The 17,896-nt window shown below is 39.9% G+C and overlaps 1 protein-coding gene across 1 annotated transcript in view; it reads left to right on the forward strand.

The window, feature by feature from the left end:
• WDR63 (WD repeat domain 63) overlaps nucleotides 1–17,896 on the forward strand; it is an 82,958-nt gene that overhangs the window by 5,764 nt on the left and 59,298 nt on the right. The window contains exons 3-7 of the mRNA XM_005874585.2: nucleotides 4,058–4,239; nucleotides 5,227–5,331; nucleotides 8,271–8,414; nucleotides 9,388–9,587; nucleotides 14,947–15,063. Coding sequence (XP_005874647.1) covers nucleotides 4,058–4,239; nucleotides 5,227–5,331; nucleotides 8,271–8,414; nucleotides 9,388–9,587; nucleotides 14,947–15,063 — 748 coding nt within the window. The remainder of the gene's footprint in view (nucleotides 1–4,057; nucleotides 4,240–5,226; nucleotides 5,332–8,270; nucleotides 8,415–9,387; nucleotides 9,588–14,946; nucleotides 15,064–17,896) is intronic.

The raw sequence follows: 17,896 nt of genomic DNA on the forward strand, positions 1-17,896 counted from the left end.
GTTGGAGTCCTCCGTCACTGAAGCAAGCAAGCCTCATGTTCGCTTCAAGCTGCCTGGCTGCCGGCCGCCATCTTGGCTGGCAGTTAATTTGCATATCGCCCTGATTAGCCAATGGGAAGGGTTGCGGAGTGACACCAATTTGCATGTTTCTCTTTTATTAGTGTAGATATGCCAACTGTAACTGAAAAATAATTTTTTTAAAAAGATGTCATAAAAATAGTGAATTCAATCAATAAATGATAAGGGAGGGTCCAAAAATAGACCCATATAAGTAGTCAATTGATTTTCAACAAAAATGCAAAGGTAATTCAGTGGAGAAGAGTGGTCTTTTCAACAAACAATGCTGGATCAATTGCATATCTGTATACAGAAAGGTGAACTTCAGTCTATACCCCACACCATACCCAAAAATTAATTCAAAATGGATCATAAACCTAAATGTAAAACCAAATATTCTAAAACTTCTAGAAGACAACATAGGAGAAAATCTTGTGAACTTGGATTAGGCAAAGATTTCCTAGATACCATACCCAATGTGAATAACAATGTGGGTGAATAATACCCACTGACTATTTCATGGATATGTGCATATATTGAGCAAATGTTACACTTTAAATACACACTGTTTATTATTTGTCAATTAAACCTCGATAATAACTGTTTTTTAAAAAGTAAACAACAAACAAAATGTTTAAAAAAGAAGATACAGATGAAATACATGGGAGCTCTTTAATTCTGTTTCAACATGCAGGACATGATTTATACTTCATAGGCCTCTTCCTTGTTTACACAGTAAGATTTCCAGGAATGAGTTGTATAGAGTTTGGGTCCGTTTTTGGCTCCTGCTCTATTGGTCGACTAGGTAAATAACTGCCACTCACCGCATCCTGTGAAATGCCACCCCTGTCACCTCTCTGACTGTGTGTGGAGAAGGAGCAGGCCCCTTTCCTGGGCTCTGCGGGGTTCACACATTGGAGAGAAAGTATAGGAGGGTAGTTAGAATGTAGGGACCTTGGTTTGAATCCCAGATCCTCTATTTCCAACTCCTAGATCCTGACCTTGGATACGGTATTTGAATTCTGTAGGACTCCCTTTCTTCAGCTTAAAAAAAAAAAAGAAAAGAAAAAAAGAATGCACTTTTAGTAACCACCTAGAATGTTGTTGTAAAGATTAATTAATGATATACGTGAAGTGCTTAGAGCAGCACTTGCATGCAGTAAGTGCTCTACAGAAGTTACTATCATTAACCTGGCTATTATGCACCCACATTGTTATTCACTCACCACCCTAGCTTGGCACCCTACACAGCAGGTCTTGCTCCTGACTCTGTAAGCTTCAGGAAGCCTTGCAGGCCTTTTCCTCTGCTCCAACAACTTTCTCACCCTCCTGGAGCAACCAACATCCCACTCTGCTGGAGGCGTGACTGAGCCCATAGCCCACCTCATTGCTAATCACCATCGCCTCATTGTTGTATGCCTGGGGTGCTGTCTTCAGCGTAGGCCTCAATGCCTAAATAGCAGTATCCTTTTATTGAATTTTGCCAGAGACCCTTGGGGGAGGCCAGAAGCATCAGGCCTTGCTCTGTTAAGTTTGGCCATTGTTCGGGTAGAGCTTGAAAGTGGTAGACTGTGGGGATTATGCATGAAGTTATGAGTGACTGCCAATTGCAACTAGAAACAGTCTACTCGTTTTACTAACTTCCAGATAAAGGAAAGTTAGAGTCTACGTTAAAGTTGCCTTGGTGAAGTCCAATCAGTGTGACAGGGTCATTTTAGTGAAGACTGTCCCGCCAGCAGAATATGAAGTATGTTAATGGGGGCAGGTGACATGGAACACAGTCTTTGTCACTGTCTTTCCTGTTTCTTAGATGGTAGAGGCTTTCTGACCTCCGTTTATGAAGGACGCCACCTCTTTCTTGGCTCTAGCTCAGCATGGGTCTCTCAGATCCACCTGGTGGTTTTCAAAGGCAAAACTGCAGAGCTTTTATTATGCATTAGACACTACGAATTATCCTTGCCAGAATGTTCTCAAAGGATAACCTGTATGTGACTCAACAGTTGTTTATTGAACGTCTCCTAGTTTGTCCATAACTTATGAACTACTTGTAGTCCAAATGTTTGTTATACCAACCGATTGCTATTGGGAATCAGTGTTATGCATATAGTCATTAAAACTCCAAAATTACCTGAATAATTGTACCATAGAGCCGCTCGGACGAGGGGTAAATGTTTCTGTGGGAAAATACATTCAAAATTCCAATGTCAGAGGCCACATGCACTTGTCCCCTTGACGACGCACCTGTTGAGCTGTGGGAGGAAGGATGTCAGGACAGCCAGGTGTGTAGGGCCTGGAGAAGATGGGAGGGGCTGTGGGCTCCTGGGAGCATGGAGTTGGGGAGGGAGTTCTGGGGGAAGATGCAGAGCTGAGACTGAGGTGCTGGAAGCTGATGGTGATACAAAAATGAGAAGAAGGCTTGTTAGAGGGAATGGCAACATGCAAGCTGGTACCTATCCTCTTCCACCCCCTGTCCTAGGGCCTGCTGCTGGGGAGGACTGGCCTGGGGTGGGGGGAACAGGGACAGGAAGAACAGGAATGGAAGCCTCTTGAACCTAGCCTCCCTCCTCTTCTGAGGACAAACTTAGGACTGAGGAGGGAAAAAGGATCCCCACCCCACCTTTCTCTCCACTTCCAAGAGTCTGGAAATGCAACTTAATAGGGAAGTCAATAGCTTTAAAATGTGGAGAATGGAGTTACAAGTCTGACTGTGAAAAGAAGGAGCCTTAGGGAGTACAGGTACCTAGTAAGGTCAAGAGAAGGTTTTTTTTAAAAAAAAATAGGAGACCAGTGGGCAAATGCTGAGGGAAAACAGCACAGGAGGCACCCAGTAAGGTCAAGAGAAGGTTTTTTTAAAATGGAGACCAGTGGGCAAATGCTGAGGGAAAACAGCACAGAGGTAGGAAAGGAGGAAACATGAATGGGTCTTAATGGCTGAAAAGGGTAGAGAGGGACAGGCAGGTCTTCCAAGTGGAGGGAAGGGTGGGAAGGTGGTGCCTGTGCCAATCAGCTGGTAGACCAGGCTATGGGATTCTGTGCTCTACAGACACAGAATTTTTCTGTGAAACAGGAAGTGAGGTCATATAGTGAGAGAGAGCAGCAGGTGAGGGATGAGCAGGAAGATGCTTTAGAAAGCCAATGCAGGTTTGATAGAGCCTGAAAAGGTGATCATACCTTTGGACCAATGATTTCACTTTTAAAAACTACCCTAAAAATAATTTAAAATGCGATTTTAAAAAATTAAGCACTACATATCTGTTTGTAGAGTTATTTACCATCATTGGAAACAAATGAGAAAAAAATGTAATGTTTATCAACAACAGAACTGTGAAAAATTATGCTACAGAGTTGCATGAATTTAAAATATGTTAGAAGGATTATATAATTTATAATAAAATACTTGTGACATACATTAAGTATTAAAGGCAGTATTTAAAATTTCATATAAGATACTGCATATGGAGTGGCTAGAAGGAAGTAGAGTGAACTATTAATAGAGGTTCTCTCTTGAGACATAGTAATATGGGTAATTGTTATTTTCTTCTTTTTTTCTTTTTTTGACATTTGTTTTTATAATGGATAGACTTACTTTAAAAATAAGAATAATGAGCCCAGCTGGTGAGGTTCAGTGGTTGAGCTTCGACCTAACCAGGAGGTCACAGTTTGATTCCAAGTCAGGGCACATGCCCAGGTTCCAGGCTCCATCCCCAGTAGTGGGAGTGCCGGAGGCAGCTGATCAATTATTATCTCTCATCATTGTTGTTTCTCTCTCTCTCTCTCTCTCTCTCTCTCTCTCTCTCTCTCTTTCTCTCTCTCTCTCTCCCCCCTCCCCCTTCCTCTCTGAAATCAATAAAATATATTTTAAAAAATAAGAGCAATGATTTTAAAGACTTTTAAAAATTTTAACCAAGACAGGTATTTAAAGCAAACAATTGCATGTTTCCCATTGCTAATGTTTTACGTGGTTACATTTAATAGCAAAATTCCACTTTGTCTTCCCCAGGTCATCCAGAAATTTATCCTTTAGTGTTAACTACCAAGACTCAAGAAATATTCAGTTGCCGAATAGATGAAGATCTGACAGATGAGCAACCTTATAAACTTATCAAAAAACAAGATATTTTGGCAGACTTTCAAAACAGAGCTGCAGTATCTGATTTCTACCCAGTCAAAAAAATTATCCAGGTAAGTGCAACATCCCTCTTCATTTTTCAGTCTTGCTTCAAGGGGTTCCTGGTACATAATAATGACAGTTGGAGCGATTGCTGCATTCAAATCTGGCATTTGCCATGAGCTTGGGCACATACTAGCTTGCCCGCACCTTGGGAATCCTACTGGATGATCCTCGGTGAAAAGCAAACACTCATTGACACTTAGTGACTGTCTATTCCACACCCAGAAACGCTGATCCTTGCCCAATTGTAACTAGAACAGGAATCTACCCTTATTTTCCCATACTATCTTAATTGTTTAATTCATAATTTTTTTTCCTGATTTGTCTCCAAGCATGCAACAGAGCACAACACCAAACTAAAGAAATGCTTCTTTTTTCCTGTTAGAAATAAAATTGCATGGTAAATTTCCCTGGACCTACTGTATTTTAAAAGCTTTTTAGAGTTAATAAAGTAATTTTGCAACTTGGGTTTATTGGCCATAGATTAGTAGTATGGTGATCTTTTATGATTGATTGATTGATTGATTGATTAGAAAAATATCAATTTTGTGTCGATGTCTGAATAAATTGAATGACCACTGGACAGCATTAACCTTCATTAGCCTTCATTCCTTTTCAGTTGTTTAATCTCCACATATTTGTGAATTTTCCAGTTTTCTTTGTGTAATTAATTTCTAGTCTTATACATGGTGGTCAAAAAATATGCTTGATATGATTTCAATCCTCTTACATTTATTAAGACTTGTTTTGTGGCCTAACATATGATCTATCATTTTAAATGTTTCATGTGCACTTGAAAAGAATGTACAGGGCTTGGCAAAAGGAGGTTTACAGTTATGAATGTGCAAAACAGAAAGTTTATTCTTGTATTATTAATGTACAGTTATTGTATTATTTCCCATATAAACAACTGTAAGCCTACTTTTGCCTACCCTGTATATTCTGTTGCTTTTGGATGGAATATTCTATAACCTTCTCCTTTGATTATATTCCTGTAGGAATATCCTGGAGATGAGATTCTGGTTGTTTATGACAAAGACTTCGAATTTGGACTTAACTTTTATGTTATTGGAACAGAAGAGGGCAAGGAAAACTATTTAAATGTAAGCACACCCAAAGCCCTTGCGTTTTGTGGATTATCAGAAGGGAGCGGTACCTCTGGGGGAGAACTATGCATGGTTATGATTCTTCTTGTTCAGCCCCCTTATCCCAGAGCCTGGATCGAGTTCTGGCACCTAGAGTAAGTAAGCAGTAAATGTGGGATGAACTAAGGCAAACATCTCAGGGTAGCAGATACTTTTACTTATTTGCCTTTATTGGCTCAATGAGAGCAGAAACAGCAAATCTGGAGTACCACTGCCCTCAGCCACTCCCCGGCCCATATTCCTGGTTCTCCTCTTGTCATCTCCATAGCTTGGGTAAGTTACAAAACCTCTCATCTGCAAAACGGTGGCACCAACAGTGCCCATTCCAGGCCTGTTATAAAAATTAAATAGGCTAGCCCTGACCGGTTTGGCTCAGCAGATAGAGCGTCGGCCTGCGGACTCAAGGGTCCCAGGTTCGATTCCGGTCAAGGGCATGTGCCTTGGTTGCGGGCACATCTCCAGTGGGGAGTGTGCAGGGGACAGCTGATCGATGTTTATCTCTCATCGATGTTTCTAACTCTCTATCCCTCTCCCTTCCTCTCTGTGAAAAATCAATAAAATATGTTAAAAAAAATTAAATAGGCTAACACAAGGTAAAGCCCTTATTATAGTGTTTGCTATGATTATTGAACACTAAGATTTTAAAAGAATGACTTGGTCAGTGGGCCGTTGGTGGGGAGGGAAGCAGAAATTTTAAAAATTGTAGCTTTCAAAGAAAAAAAAATTAGTTAACCTTCAAGGTATTTTGTTCCAAGTGGCCATGGCAGGTAATGAGTTTCTGAGACTTGCCTTCTGACCTGGGCATCCTTATGGGGAGGTTTGGTCAAACTGAGGTAGACAGAGAGGTTTGAGTGGTTGTTGAACAAACAAGAAAAAGTAAAGCATAGAATTTTAAAACATCTACACTTTTTAAACTAAAAATGATAGTTTACTTAGCCTTAATATTTTCAATTTTATTTTTATGGTTGCTTTTAATTTTTTTTATTACAGTCTTGTGCTATCTAACAATGGGGATACACCTGAGAAATGTGCCACTAGGTGATTTTCTTGTTGTGGGAACATTGTAGAGTGTACTTACACAATCCTAGATGGTCCTAGCCTATTGATCCTAGGCTACCATTACTGTACAAACAATATGAGATTAAATCAAGCACAAGACAAAATGATGCAATCAAACATGAGATGTTTGAGGCTGCTGTTGGTGTAACATGGCATATTGTGTTGTTTTTTGTTTTAAATCTAAGAGCCTCTATTTTTATTGATTTTTGAGAGAGGAAGGGAAAGGGAGAGAGAGAGAAATATCAATTTTTTTATTGATTTTTGAGAGAGGAAGGGAAAGGGGGAGAGAGAGAGAAATATCAATCTGTTGCAGCATAATGTGTTTTATAGCAAAGTACTTTTTTAATAAGTAAAAAGAGTATACAATAATGTAAAAAGTGTAGTATAGTAAATACATAGTTGTTTATAATTATTAACAAGTATTATGTACTATGCATAATTACATGTGCTATACTTTATATTTCTGACATCACAACAGGTTTGTCTGCACCAGTATCACCACCAACATATAAGAAATGCAGCCTGGCTGGTGTGCTGAGTGGTTAAGCATCGACCTGTGAACTAAAAGGTCACTGGTTCAATTCCCGGTCAGGGCGCATGCCTGGAGTTGCAGACTTAAACCAGTAGCGGGTGTGCAGGAGGCAGCCGATCGATGAAGTTTTTCTCTCATCGATGTTTCTATCTCTTTATTCTTCTCCCTTCCTCTCTCTCTCTCTCAAAATCAATACAAACATTTTTTTTAAAGAAATGCATTGTGTTATGACATTACCATGGCTACAACATCACTAGGTAATAGGAATTTTTTAGTTCCATTTTAATCTTATGGGACTATCTGTTAACCAAAACATCATTATACAGCACATAACTGTGTAGTGAAATATTTTCAAGTGTATAGAAAAGTTTAGATAATAATTTAACAAATATCCACACAATCACTACCCAGAATTAACAAATATTAATATCTTATCATATTTACTTAATTTTTTAAAGTGATAAAATATAATAAATAATGCTTCATTCACGCTTATATCCTCTGTAATTCTACTTCTCTCTATATGAGTTGTTAGATACCCCTCTGTCCATGGTTTTATATTTTTACCATATATGTATGCTCCACAAATAATGTATTTTATTGTTTTATTTAAAAGTCACATAAAATTCTACAAATCATTCTCAATTTTTGTTTATCACTGAATTATAAAATTCTAGGCCTCACCCATGTTGATACATTTAGATATCATATATATGTAGATCAAGTTTTTTCATTGCAACTGCTTTACAGAATTTTATTTTATGATGATAACACAATGTGTCAGTTTACTTACCTATTGATACTTATTCAGTTTATAGATAGCTAGCTATAGAGATATAGATTTAGGTATTAATATATGTCTCTGTATACTCCTTGTGGATATCTTGATTTAAAAACATTCACTCATTATTTCATATATATCATGTTTATTCATACTTATAATCCTCTCATCAAAAAAATTTATTAAGTCAGAGGAAACTAGTTTTATAGTTAACATTAAGTTTTAGTGTTCCATAGTCATAAGGATGTGCAGTAAATGTTTTTTTTCTTATCACATGACTTTTCTTTTTTTACTCTCCTATTTTGTTCTTCTGTCATCTTCTGTCTGTAGTTTTGATTTGTTGTTGTTCTTTTTTTTTTCTTGGTTTCCTTCTCATAATTGGAAAGAAGGAGCCAACAAAAAAGAAAAATAACAAGGAAGTGATTAATGAATTTATATAACAATAAAGTTTATTGCAAAATGTACAGATGTGGCTATAACCTAAATTTGGTCATGTATTTTAGACTGTTATTTGTTTTACTCTAGCCCCCAGAAGCTCAGGAAGAGCAGGATGAAGACCATATTCCTGAAGAAATATACGATTATAAGCCACCCGTCTCTAAACCATGGGTTTCTTTGGGCAGTGAAAAAGAAATTGAAGAAGAATCCGTTACGACATCTACAGAGCAGGTCAGAGGCCTGAATTATTATCTCCAGTCATTCCCTCCCTGTAGCTGAATAATGCTTATTCCTGAAGGAGTGGAAGGCTTCTGTGTTTGCTATGGGCATGAGATTTTTCTTTGGATAGAAAAGTGGTCATTGTCTCAGGTGTGTATTATGGGTTGAATTGTATCCCCCCCCCAAAAAAAAGATATGAAGTCCTAACCCCCAGAACCTGAGTATGTGACCTACTAGGAAATGGGAGCGTGCTATTCCAATACGGCCATGTCCTTATAAAGAGAGGGCCATATGAAGACATAGAGACACAAGGAGAAAGAAGGAGGCAGAGATTGGAGTGCTGTATCTACAAGCCAAGGAACACCAAGGTTTGCTGGCATCACCAGAAGCTAGAGAGAGGCAAGCAATAGATTCTCCCTCAGAGGCCACAGTGGGGAAAAAAACACTCCAACACCTTGATCTCCACATTGGGGAGAGAATAAATTCCTGTTGTTTTAAGCCACCAATCTATGGCGCCTGGGTCTGGCAGCCCTAGGAAACTAACACAGTGGTGTTGCCAGAGCGGCTGCTGCGAGGAGGATTTAAATCAGTGACTTGCTTTGAGAGTATAGGGAAAGCTGCGGGAGAGGGACAACGCTCTCCTGTAAATTTCAGTGGCGGGAAGGCTTCAGCTAAATCACACCCCAGAGTTGTGCCAAAGAGAAGCAGAAGAGATGAGCTTCCCTATGTCTCCCATCAGTACATCACGGGTTGAGCTGTAAACAGCCAGCCACTTCCTGTTCTTGTACCTGCGGCAAAGTGGTGCTTCCCAAAGAGCAGCAGGCGGTGGCCATGGGAACAAACAGCACACGGAGCTGGAGGGGACAGAAAGTGCGTATCCAAAGGGATCTGAGAGATCTAGGCAGAGCACCTGCGTCGTCCGCCCCACATCCATTTTTCTCCAGGGACTTAATTGTGTTACCTTTACTGCTTACCCGTGTTGCAGATTACATATATGATTTCTCGAAAACGAGCTGATTTTGGTGCACCGATTAAGTTCAGTGACCATAATGCTTCCAGTGTAAAAGATGCCTATATTGAATGCACAGCCTACCCAGATAAAAATTTTGTTATTAAGCAACTTGAGAAAGATGTTGGCATGCAAGTAGTCCCTGAAATTAAGGACATAAGTACTCAGACAAGATGGTAAGTACACAATGGGTATGTGTATTTTTAAAAGCAATGACAGTAAAATCTAGCAATGTCCATGATTATTTTGAGAGATCATTATAATAAATAGAAATGGATTGACAATGATGAAATATTTCTACATAGAGTAATCCGATTCAGGAAGTTCTAATGGCTTTCAACTACGCCTTTTTAAACCTTAATAGAAAATGAGATACACGTAAGACTGTAAAGACTATGTAGTTGGAAAACGATGGCTGCTGTTAATAATCACAGTATTGTTTTCAACTGGAACATTACCATTCCTAACTGCTCCATTCTACCTAAGCCGTCATTCTTACGTATCAAATCAGATTGTGTCACTTCACTGCCTCAATCTTTTCTCTGGCTCCCAACACATCCAGATTCCTTGGCACGGCATTATGAGGTTCTCCTTCTTCCATGGCATGGTATCCGTGGCCTCTCCAGCCTCTCCCCCTCCCCCACCCCATTCTGTGCTCTAGTCCTATGAGCTGCTTTCATCTCCCAGAATATCTGCTCTTTCATATCTTCCTGCCTTTGGCAGTGCTATTCCTCTGCATAAAATGCCCTTCACTGCCTTGTCCGTCTTGTCCTTCTTTACCCCTTAAGTTCAGTGCCCCCTCCTCTGTGACTTCCTGGCAACACCAGGTAGAGTTGACCACTCCCTCCTCTGAGGCCCCACTAGAGCTCAGTGTCTTTATCAAAGCACTGAGGACCCATATTGTACTCATCTGCTTACCTGTCTGCCTTAGTTCCAGAGCACTGGGAGGCTACAAACCATACCATTTCACACATCAGCTCTTTTTTATTATTATTAAATTTATTGAAGCTGAAATTTAAAGTGTGTTTTTTATTCACTTAATTTCCTTAAATAACAATATCAAGCAAGGCCTTGAGTTTCGCTAGTATTTTCCTGATATTTTCACATGTATGCAAATAAAAATTTTATTTTCATTAGAATTATCAATTAATTACCTGCCCAGCCAGCATGGCTCAGTGGTTGAGTGTCGACCTATGAACAAGAAGATCACAGTTTCATTCCCGGTCAGGGCACATGCCTGGGTTGTGGGCTCGATCCCCCATGGGGGTTGTGCAAGAGGCAGCTGATCAATGATTCTCATCATTGATGTTTGTTTTTATTTGTTTTTTTTCAATAACTTTATTTTATTATTATTGTGTTTTAAAGGATGCTTTTTTAAATCACCTGAGGACATGCTTAGACAGAAAAAGAGAGAGAGAAACATCAATGTGAGAAACATTGATTAATTGCCTTCAGTATCACACATCAGCTCTTATTAAAATGTATTCAGTGAATGAGTTGATGTGAAGTGGGTTGTCAAAGGAATATTTTGGGGACTTGAGCTAGGCTTTGAATGTTGTATAAATTTGGAGACATATTTAGCTAAGCTATGCATTTTTTTAGAAATAAAAAATAATTATTTTGAAATAATTTGCATGTAATTTGGAGAAATGGAGACAGGGAAAACAGTCCAATTTTTTAAAAAATGACCTGAATAATTCAAGGGGATGGGAAGAACTGACTTTGCCTGGGACCCCAAGGAGACCAGCTTGGGTACACGGACGGGAGGAGCAGAGGTAGATAGAGAAGTGGTTTCTCTGTGGCAGACATTGGGGAACTTTGACAAATTCTGAAGCAAAAGAGAGAAGCAGGATGATAAGGTGTTAAAATAAGATGAGCTGGGCAGTAGGTATTGGAAAGCAGAGGGGGGGAAGTCTGGAGTTGAAGAGATTGGCCAAGTAGGAATCTGCTGTCACTAAACCAGGTAAAAAATGTGACCAGTGTCTAAAGTCAGGTGGTGGCAGTCAACTGAGAGGAAAGGTGGAAAGTAGACATGAAAGTACAAAATGCTATAACCGCCATCATTCAAACAAGCAATCAAAACCCAACAGTCCTTTGGTGGGGTGAATTTATCTAGTCCTTTGGTGTTATCCATTATCTGTTTGCTGATGACTCCCAAATCTATGTCTTCAACCTGAATCTCCCTCCTGAACTCCACATGCTTATTTGGATGTATAATAAGAGTCTCAAATTTAACATACCCACAAACACTTTTTTAAATTCCCTACCTCCAAATCTGAAACTCCCTAAATCTCCCTCATCTCAGCCAATGGCAATGATATTCTTGTAATTACTAAGACCCCAAACCTTGGATTCTGTTGGGTCTACCTTCAAAATATACAGTGTCCCAAAAAATGTATACACGCTTTGAATGATTATAAAGTCAGTGTTTATTAACATACAGTTAATTTTCAAAATTAAGTGATTATCAGCTGTTAAAGTGTGTGTACATTTTGGGGGGGACACCCTATATTCATTGTTGTCATCTTGGACCACGCCTTCTTCATCTCTTTCCTGGATTATTGCAATGCCTCCTGACTGGGCTTCCTCTACCCATCCTTGCCCTCCTACATTCTGTTCCTATAGAAGAACCAGACTGATTGGGATCCCATTTGCCCCTATTCCCTCATTTCCCATAATTCCCTGGCTCATCCATTCCAGCCACAGTGGCTTCCTTGTTCCCTGAATTCACGAAGCATACTCATACCTGATGTGTTTATGCTCAGAGTTCCTTTATATAGGCTGCTCTTCCCCCATTTTTAGGGTTCATTTCCTCCTTCATTCAGATCTCAGTCTGAATGAGGCATTCCTCAACACTCTTTTATAAAAACAGCAACCCCATTCTGTCTACCCCCCTACTCTATTTTTTTCTTCATGGCACTATTGTCGCTTGAAATGTTATTTATCGTTGTCTCACCTTCTTCCCACCTACCACTTAGAATTTAAGCTCCTGAGACAGGCACTTGCTCTATTTTGTTTACTTCTATGTCCCCAATTTCTAGGACAGTTCCTGGCACAGATTTACTAAATGAAGGGAACAAAGGGATGAGGAAGGAAAAGAGGAGAGGAACCAAATTAAGGGAGAATGTCAGAAGGGATGACCGACTTGAGTTCAATGTTAAGAGAAGAGCCATAAAATACGCAGTGAGACTGTGCCCAGGAGAATCAGGGTCAGCAGTGTGGAGTGTAGTATAAAACATGCTTTTCAGCTCTGTGTGAAGCAGCGAGTCAGAAACCATGAGAGAGCAACGTGAATGTCCAGGCACATATACATTGAATCCAGGGGTCAGGACAAGAAATGGGTCAGAAACCAGGGAGGCAGATGAATGTACAATCCAGAACCAAATAATTGAAAAGAAAGACAAGGATCGGTGGTCGAGTCTCAGCAGAGAATTAGAACATCAGAGATTAATAAACACCAAGAAGTGAGGGTAAGACTCGAAGGAGAGAGATGCTACATTAGTACAAAAAAACAAACAAACAAAAAAACAACTTAGAGTTTGAGAGAAAATTCTTAGTTAAGCCAACAGAGGCTTCTTCTATGTTCCTGCCAGGGTACAGAAAAGTGGCTGTACCCTGGCTGACTCAGGGTAGACTCAGAAAGGGACAGTGAACTTCTGGCAACAGGGACCTTTGTAGGTTCTCAATGGATGTTGACTGGTAATAATGGACAGTGGTTTCTATCTAGCAGCTAGAGTGAACAGATGAGAAATAAGGACAGGTCTTGACCCACAAAGTGAAAAAAATGCATCAAAAGAACTCCAATGGTTCAAATCTAGGTGACAGAGAATGCTGGTGCCACTTACTAAGATCAGGAAATTGGCTGGTCTGAGGAGGAGGAGATGGGATATATGATTGCGATAAAAGAACTAAAAAGGAAAAAAATCAACGATGAGGTTCAAAGAGTAACTGCAAGGAAGGCCGATGTTTACAGTGCTCTTACCACAAGCCAGGCATTCTTCTAATAAGCACGTTGCACACATCAACTCAATTAAGCTTCCCAACTGCCCTCGGAGGTAGGCACTGTTTCCATTTTAAAAATAAAGAAACTGAGGCAGAGAGGTTAAAATGAAAGCTCAATATTTAGAACATAACTAAAATTTGAATCAATAATGAATAGATTTGCTGAAAAACAACAAAATGAATCACATTTAGAAAAATCAGAGTGACCCTTAGTCCTGCTGCTACCTTGAGGAAACCACCAGGTGCCATGGGATAGAAATTAAAAGGTGAAGCTAAGATTTGAACCCGCGTCTCTTTGGTTCCAATACCAACATTTCTTTCCATCACTCTGCCTCTGCTATGGATACTGGTCTAGGCGGGGGCAGGGCTTGGGAGGCATGAATTATTCTATTCAGTATTAGCAAAATCCTCTTTGCCTCTCTTTTTGATTACTCTCACAGAGACATTTTACTGACATTTTCTCAACAAACACAGATTAAGTACAATCTAATAGTTTATTGAACACTTAAAACGCGCTGTTTTAAAAGCTTTGCCTGTATTAACACATTCAATTCTTACAGTAACTCTATGAGCTAGGTACTTTAAGAATTTTATTTAGATGAGAAAACAGGCACAGAAAGGTCAAATAATGAGCTCAGGGTCACATGGTAAGTGACAGACTCAGGCTTCAAAGCCAGGCAGCCTGCGCAGAGTGCACACTCTTAAGGACTGTGTCATGTGACTTCGCTGTGGCCCCACAGCCTGAAACCAAGTTGCTCACCCAGCGTAATGGGTGAGCCCGACAAAGCCCAGAGGCACAGTGCAATGTGATGTGTTCAAGGGTGAAGGTGAGCACTGAGGGCAGCCAGTCTGGTTGGAGAAGCTTTCCTCCAGAGAATCTGCTGCCGTTGCCGCCTAAATGTCCATTGTTCCTGGTTTCGTATATTCAGAGCAGAGTTTCTCAACCTGAACACTGCTGAGGTTTGGGGCTGGGTAATTATCTGTCGAGGAAGGGGTGCAGGGAGGGGGCTGTCTTGTGTATTGTAGGGTGTTTAACAGCATCCCTGGGCTCTAACCACAAGGTGCCAATAACACTTCCCAGCTGTGAAAACCAAAAATGTTTCCAGATATTGCCAAGTGTTCCCAGCCTGTGGGGGTGGAACAGGATTGCACTGGTTAAGAAACACTGATTTGATGAAATGGCAAGAGAGAAAATGACAAACAAATGAGGCAACATGTTAATAACCGATGAATTGAGGTGAAAGAAGTATGGGAGTTTCTTACACTCTTCTTACAACTTTCCTGTAAGTTTAAAATGATATCTAAATGATATTTTAAAATAAGAGCTTATTGATTATGTTTGAGAGAAATATACAAATACTTTGAATGGCAGTCAACATTGATTTTCTAGGATAAAGAAGAAATTCAATTATAAGATTTAAATATAAAATAATAACCTAATACTGTCACAGAGATAACCCTTTGACCTGTCATGACTATATTTGCTTCTCTTTTATCTTATTTTTGTTATTCTATTTTCTTTTAATATATTAGGACATATCCCAGAAATGCTACTACACAATATTATCCAAGAGAATTTTTAGAAAAGGAAAAAGAAATATTCGGACAATCAAAGCCGTTAGCTGATTTTCTTAACAACATGTCCACAAGGTAAAAAAAAAAAAGTATATTAAATTTTAATAATAAAACATAAAATGTGTATGTTTAGTTATAACAATAGGTCTTAAGAATCAGCTCTATACATGATATCCAGATAGAAAGTATGAAGACAGTTATCAGGTATGCATGAACATATGACACTTTCTACAGCTTCTCAGTAATTCTTTCTCCTCGATTGCTAACCAGCATCCTAGACCTCAGAAGCTAGGACCATACCGAACAGCATAAACCTGGAAGATGTATATTGAGTATGTGAGGATGTCTCCCTAACAGCAAATTAACATTTATTTACCAGGGTTTCTTTAAGTCTTTGTCTCCATTCCTCACTCCCCTCCTTATTGACTTGTGTAGGATTACAAAGATGAGGATGCTGTGGGTGTTGAGGATGATGGTTGCAATGATGATGATAGAAACTTACAAAAATATTTTTGTAAATAAGAACCTGAATTCAATTCAGAGGTGGTACTTGGATATGTCATCCTTATCCCCAATTCCTGTGATGCTGCTGGTCTTATGTACAGGCTCTGACAAAGAGGTATCTTCAAAATGCCTTTACAGTGGTGCTAGGGCCCTGGGCAGAGCCTTCGGGCTTCTGAATCAGAGAAAGAGCTTGGTAAGTTCTCCAGTTGATACCAGAGTTCAGAGAAGTGGAACCATTGGTGGAAAGGTCTGCCCATTAGGTTGGTTTCCATTTCTTTCCAAAATTAAAAAAATTGGTGGTCTAGTTCACTGATAGCCCTAGTTAAGTTTTGTTTGTTTGTTTGTTTTTTGTTTTATTGTTTTTTTGTTATTTTTTTAAGAAAACATCATTAGTCCTTTCAGCCCAGATTAAATATCCAGAAAATTACCTATGCCTCAGGAGAATCTGGTTCAAAAAGTCATCAGTGATTCAGAGCGTGCATGAATTACTTGCCATTCACAGGAAGCATGCTATCATTTTTTTCCTATGTGGGCAAAGAGAAAGAGAAAGAAACAAGAAAACCTACGGTTTCTTTTTCTCCTTATCAAAATTAAGTATTTAAATTTTTCTTGATAAGAACATTAAAAATGAGAGATCTGTCTCTGTATAATCCATTTCAAGGGCATACACGGCCTGTAGTCAATTCTCAATCATCCACGTTGTGTAGTATCTTTAGTCCTGGAGTTTTGCTCTTCCCTTTCAATCGCCGCACTCATAAAGAGAGGAGTATTGATCCTTCCCTGAGACATGGGAGGGAGAAACTAGAACTATAGGAAGAAAGAGGAAAGGGAACAAAATATCACTGGCCAAGAACAAATAAGAAACCTGTGTTCATATCACTGCCATTCTTTTTGTTTGAAGTATTACTAATAGTAGAACATATGTCTCCTTTTTCCCCTGTTGACCCCCGCCCCCGCCTCCCCCACCCACCTGGCACGTGCCCTCACCCCCCTAGCGTCTCAATGGTTATGCGTATATGCATGCATACAAGTCCTTTTACCACCCCCCTCCCCTCCCCTGCCTTCCCACTGAATTTTGATCACTGCCATTCTTCCCCGCAAACTGTTTAAGGCTTATTTAAATTTTTTAAAATTTAATATAATCTTAGTTTTGTTCTGGAAGAGAGCTCTTTCAGAAATGAGTTCTTTTTCATAGAATTTTACCTAGAATGAGCCTAAGGGAAGCATGATTTGCAAAAGAAGGAAATCATGTTAGAAGAGAGAGAGAAACTTCCAGGGGATTCTCAAAGCAACTAAGAAACTTCCATTTGCGGGTTAAAACAAACCAACAAACAACCAGCAATACTGTGGGCGTTTACTCAGACAACAGGTTCGCCAGCCTCCAGTTCATCTCTCTCAGGGACCACCTGGTCGAGTGCAGGGAACACAGGCACAGGAAACCAGAGACCTGCTGTCCTCACTTCCCCCTTGTGGGTACTTCCCCATTCAGCGGGAAGAGGCAGGAAGCCAGGGCCAGGGCCCTGTCTTGAACTTCTCCCTTGGTAATTCCTTTCTCATTCTGGCCGAAACATAGAGAAATAAGGCTTTGAACATGTTCACAAATGCTTCCACTTGAAACTGGGTTCAAACCTAGAAGCACCAGGGAGATGAGAACCTGGAAGATGAGTCCAGCCGAGTATGTGAGGATGCTTGCCTACCCCACACAGAGTTATTCAAATTTTCACAGGCGTCCGAGCCGCCTTTGCAGCTTGTTAAAAAGCAGGTTCTGACTCAGTAGGTCTGGGGGGAAGCCCGAGGCTCTGCGTTTCCGACAGTTCCAGGTCACGCTGATCCTGCCGGCCCTAGGAAATGCTTCCAGTTTGAAAGATAAAGTACAAGAATTTAGCCCAAACAGTCCTCAGTGAAGCAGTGAATGGTAGCGTAGAAGCTTAGGAACAGGTATTAGATGGTACCCTTGCTTAATTACATTTTGAGGCACACATGTTATGATAGTTAGTGTTTCTGTATGATTGTCTAAATAAAGTGGGGGTTTTTCTTATTTTAGGAAATTCTGAATTCAGAACCACTCTTTCAGCTTACCTCACCTATTAAAACTCCAAGCTCATCGGACTTTCAATCATCAGGGTAAAACCTTGGCTGGCATTCCACTTGTGGGATAGCTCCTAGTGGCCTTGGGAATGAACCAGGCTTCCCAACCTTGGCATATGAAGGGACAATAAACATTACAGTAACTTATGGTAACTTTTAAGGTGGGAGCCTGTCAAACAAGGGGCCTTAGACCATTAAGAGATGAGCCTAGCACTTCGATTGTTTTTTAAAAGAAGCAATAGTAGCATTTTTAGCAGGATAATTCTCCACTTTAGGGACTGTCTCATGCAAGAGGTTTAGTAATGGAAATAAATAC

This window comes from Myotis brandtii, unplaced genomic scaffold (assembly GCF_000412655.1).
Source record: "Myotis brandtii unplaced genomic scaffold, ASM41265v1 scaffold446, whole genome shotgun sequence".
NCBI lineage: Eukaryota > Metazoa > Chordata > Mammalia > Chiroptera > Vespertilionidae > Myotis > Myotis brandtii.